At 50.8% G+C, this 2,500-nt stretch overlaps 1 protein-coding gene across 1 annotated transcript in view; it reads right to left on the bottom strand.

The window, feature by feature from the left end:
- The window catches only part of EMWEY_00023370 (hypothetical protein, conserved), a gene marked incomplete at both ends in the record, with an annotated part of 4,760 nt that extends 2,422 nt beyond the window's left edge, over window positions 1–2,338 (bottom strand). Inside the window, 2 exons of the mRNA XM_013477956.1 lie at window positions 1–829; window positions 1,166–2,338. The exon at window positions 1–829 is cut by the window's left edge and continues 143 nt beyond it. Coding sequence (XP_013333410.1) covers window positions 1–829; window positions 1,166–2,338 — 2,002 coding nt within the window. The remainder of the gene's footprint in view (window positions 830–1,165) is intronic.
- Window positions 2,339–2,500: the final 162 nt, after the last annotated feature.

Genomic DNA, 2,500 nt, shown 5'->3' with positions numbered 1-2,500 from the left:
GAGATGATGATGATGTACCACCACTAGGTCCAGCAGCAGCAGCAGCAGCAGCAGCAGCAGCAGCTAAAAATGCACTAGATAAACCATCTGCTGCTGTTGCTGCTGCTCCTGTTGTTGCTGCTGTTGCTGCTGCATCAGGATAAACACTGCCATATCCATTACCTGCTGCTGATCCTCCTCCTCCTACAGCAGCAACACCACCAGAGCTGCTGCTGCTGCTGCTGCTGCTGCTGTTGCTGCTGCTGCTGCTGCTGCTGTTATCTGCTGCTGCATCTAAGCCAAAGTAACGCCAAGAGTATGGCGAAGGACTACGAAGATTACCCCTTGATAAACCATAGGCAGCAGCAGCAGCAGCAGCAGCATCACTATTGCTGCTGCTGCTGTTGCTGTTGCTGCTATTATTATTATCCCCAGCAGCAGCAGCAGCAGCAGCAGCAGCAGCAGACTTGGATGGATATTTAGCTGTATAATCAATTGTATCTAATAAACGTTTATAATAATTTGTCATTAAATCCTCAACACTACCTATACGTTCTTCGTCACTACTTGCTGCTGCTGCTGCTGCTGCTGCTGCTGTTGCTGCTTCTTCTTCTGCTGTTGCTGGTTGTGGTGGTGGTGCTGCTGCTGCTTCTTTTTCTGCTGCTGCAGCAGCAGCAACAGCTACATCTGATGGATAAGATAGATGAATAGATCGTACACTAGAGGGAGGACTATCATCAAAATATATACGATGCTGCTGCTGCTGCTGCTGCTGCTGCTGCTGCTGCTGCTGCTGCAGTTGCTGCTGCTTTCGTTTCACACGGGTCTCTGCTATCTCCTGGCGTAGATCCTGCAGTGTAACAGCAGCAACAGCAGCAAAAACAGCAGCAGAATAAGCAGCAGCAGCATCAGTAGCAGCGCAGCACAAGCAGCAGCAGCAGCAGCAGGAGCAGCAGAGAAGTGCAAGTAGCAGCAGCAGCAGCAGCAGCAGCAGAAGTAGCAGCAATACACAGAACAACAACATTCACTTGATAGGAGGAGTAAGACAGAACCAACAGCAGCAGCAACAGCAGCAGCAGCAGCAACAGCAGCAGCAGCAGCAACAACAGCAGCAGCAGCAACAGCAAACAAGAGGAAGAAAAGAAGAACAAGAAGACAGCAACAGCAGCAACAGCAGCAAACATACATTAACAAATGAATCTGCTGCTGCTTTTGCTGCTGCTAGCTGCTGCAGCTCATCTAATGCTTGCTGCATTTGCTGCTGCACACTCAGCAGCAGCAGCTGCCGCTGCTGCTGGAAGCATGCATAGGCATAGGTGAATTCTGCTTCGAGCTCAGCTCCTTCTGCTGCTGCTGCTGCTGCTGCTGCTGTTGCTGCTGCAGCAGCTGCTGCTGTTGGTGCTGGCGTTGTTGGAGGTGTTGCTGCTGTTGCTGCTGTTGCAGGAGATGCAGCAGCAGAATCATCTGCTGCTAGCCTCTCCTTTTTTGCTTCTGCATCTGCAAGTGCTGCTGCTGCTGCTGCAGCAGCAGATGCAGCAGCAGATGCAGCAGCAGCAGCAGCAGCAACTGGCCGCTGCAGTGTTTCTGTTGCTGCAGTTTGCTGCGCAAACTCAGGCAGAGGGAAAGAACACTTTGGAGTTTCCTTCGCTATTGCTGCTGCTGCTGCTGCTGCTGTTGGTTCTGCTGCAGCAGCAGCAGCTGCTGCTGCTGCTGCTTGTTGCATGCTACTGCATGCGGTACTTGACACAGGAGGCAGCAGCAGCTGCTGCTGCTTAACCTCTGATGACAGCAGCAGCTGCAGCAGCTGCTGCCTGTCTTCCTTACTTGTACTATCAAACAAATAAGGAGATATAACTGCCCTGCTGCTGTCTACTGCTGCTGCTGCTGCTGCTGCTGCTGCTGCTGCTGTTGATGCTGCTGTTGATGCTGGTGCTGCAGGGATAGTTGTTGCAGCTGCTGGACCTAAAGGATCTGCTGCTGCAGAGCCACTAGACTCTGACCCATCTGCTGCTGCTGCTGCAGCAACAGCAGCATCTGCTGCTGCTGCTGCTGCTGCTAGGGGTTCTGAAATAGGAATGTTTGACGATTCGCTATTACTATTTGCTGCAGCATCTGCTGCTGCTGCTGCTGCTGCTGGATCTGTTGCTGCTGCTGCATTTGCTGCTGCTGCTGCTGCTGCTGCGGCTGCGGCTGCAAGAGATCTTGCTCTGTTACGTGTTACACATGGTGTATACGCTATAGGATTACTATCTGCTGCTGCTGTTGCTGCTGTTCCCGCTGCTGCTGCTGCTGCTGCTGCTGCTGCAGCTGTAGTATCCCTTCGCTTAGCTGCTGCTGAAAGACCGTGAAGGGGGACCATATCTGCTGCTGCAGCTGCTGCTGCTGCTGCAGTGTTTATAAATATATATACAGCAAATATAAATAAAAGAGGAATAAAAAAGACTATTTAATAAGAAGAAAAGTATAAAATAAATTATTATTGAGGTGTACGTACACCGCAGATTGTATATAATTAATTAAA

This window comes from Eimeria maxima, genomic scaffold, assembly GCF_000499605.1.
Source record: "Eimeria maxima Weybridge genomic scaffold, Emw_scaff234, whole genome shotgun sequence".
NCBI lineage: Eukaryota > Apicomplexa > Conoidasida > Eucoccidiorida > Eimeriidae > Eimeria > Eimeria maxima.
The sequence above is the reverse complement of the archived record's forward strand: the minus strand, read 5'-3'. Positions and strand labels throughout refer to the sequence as shown.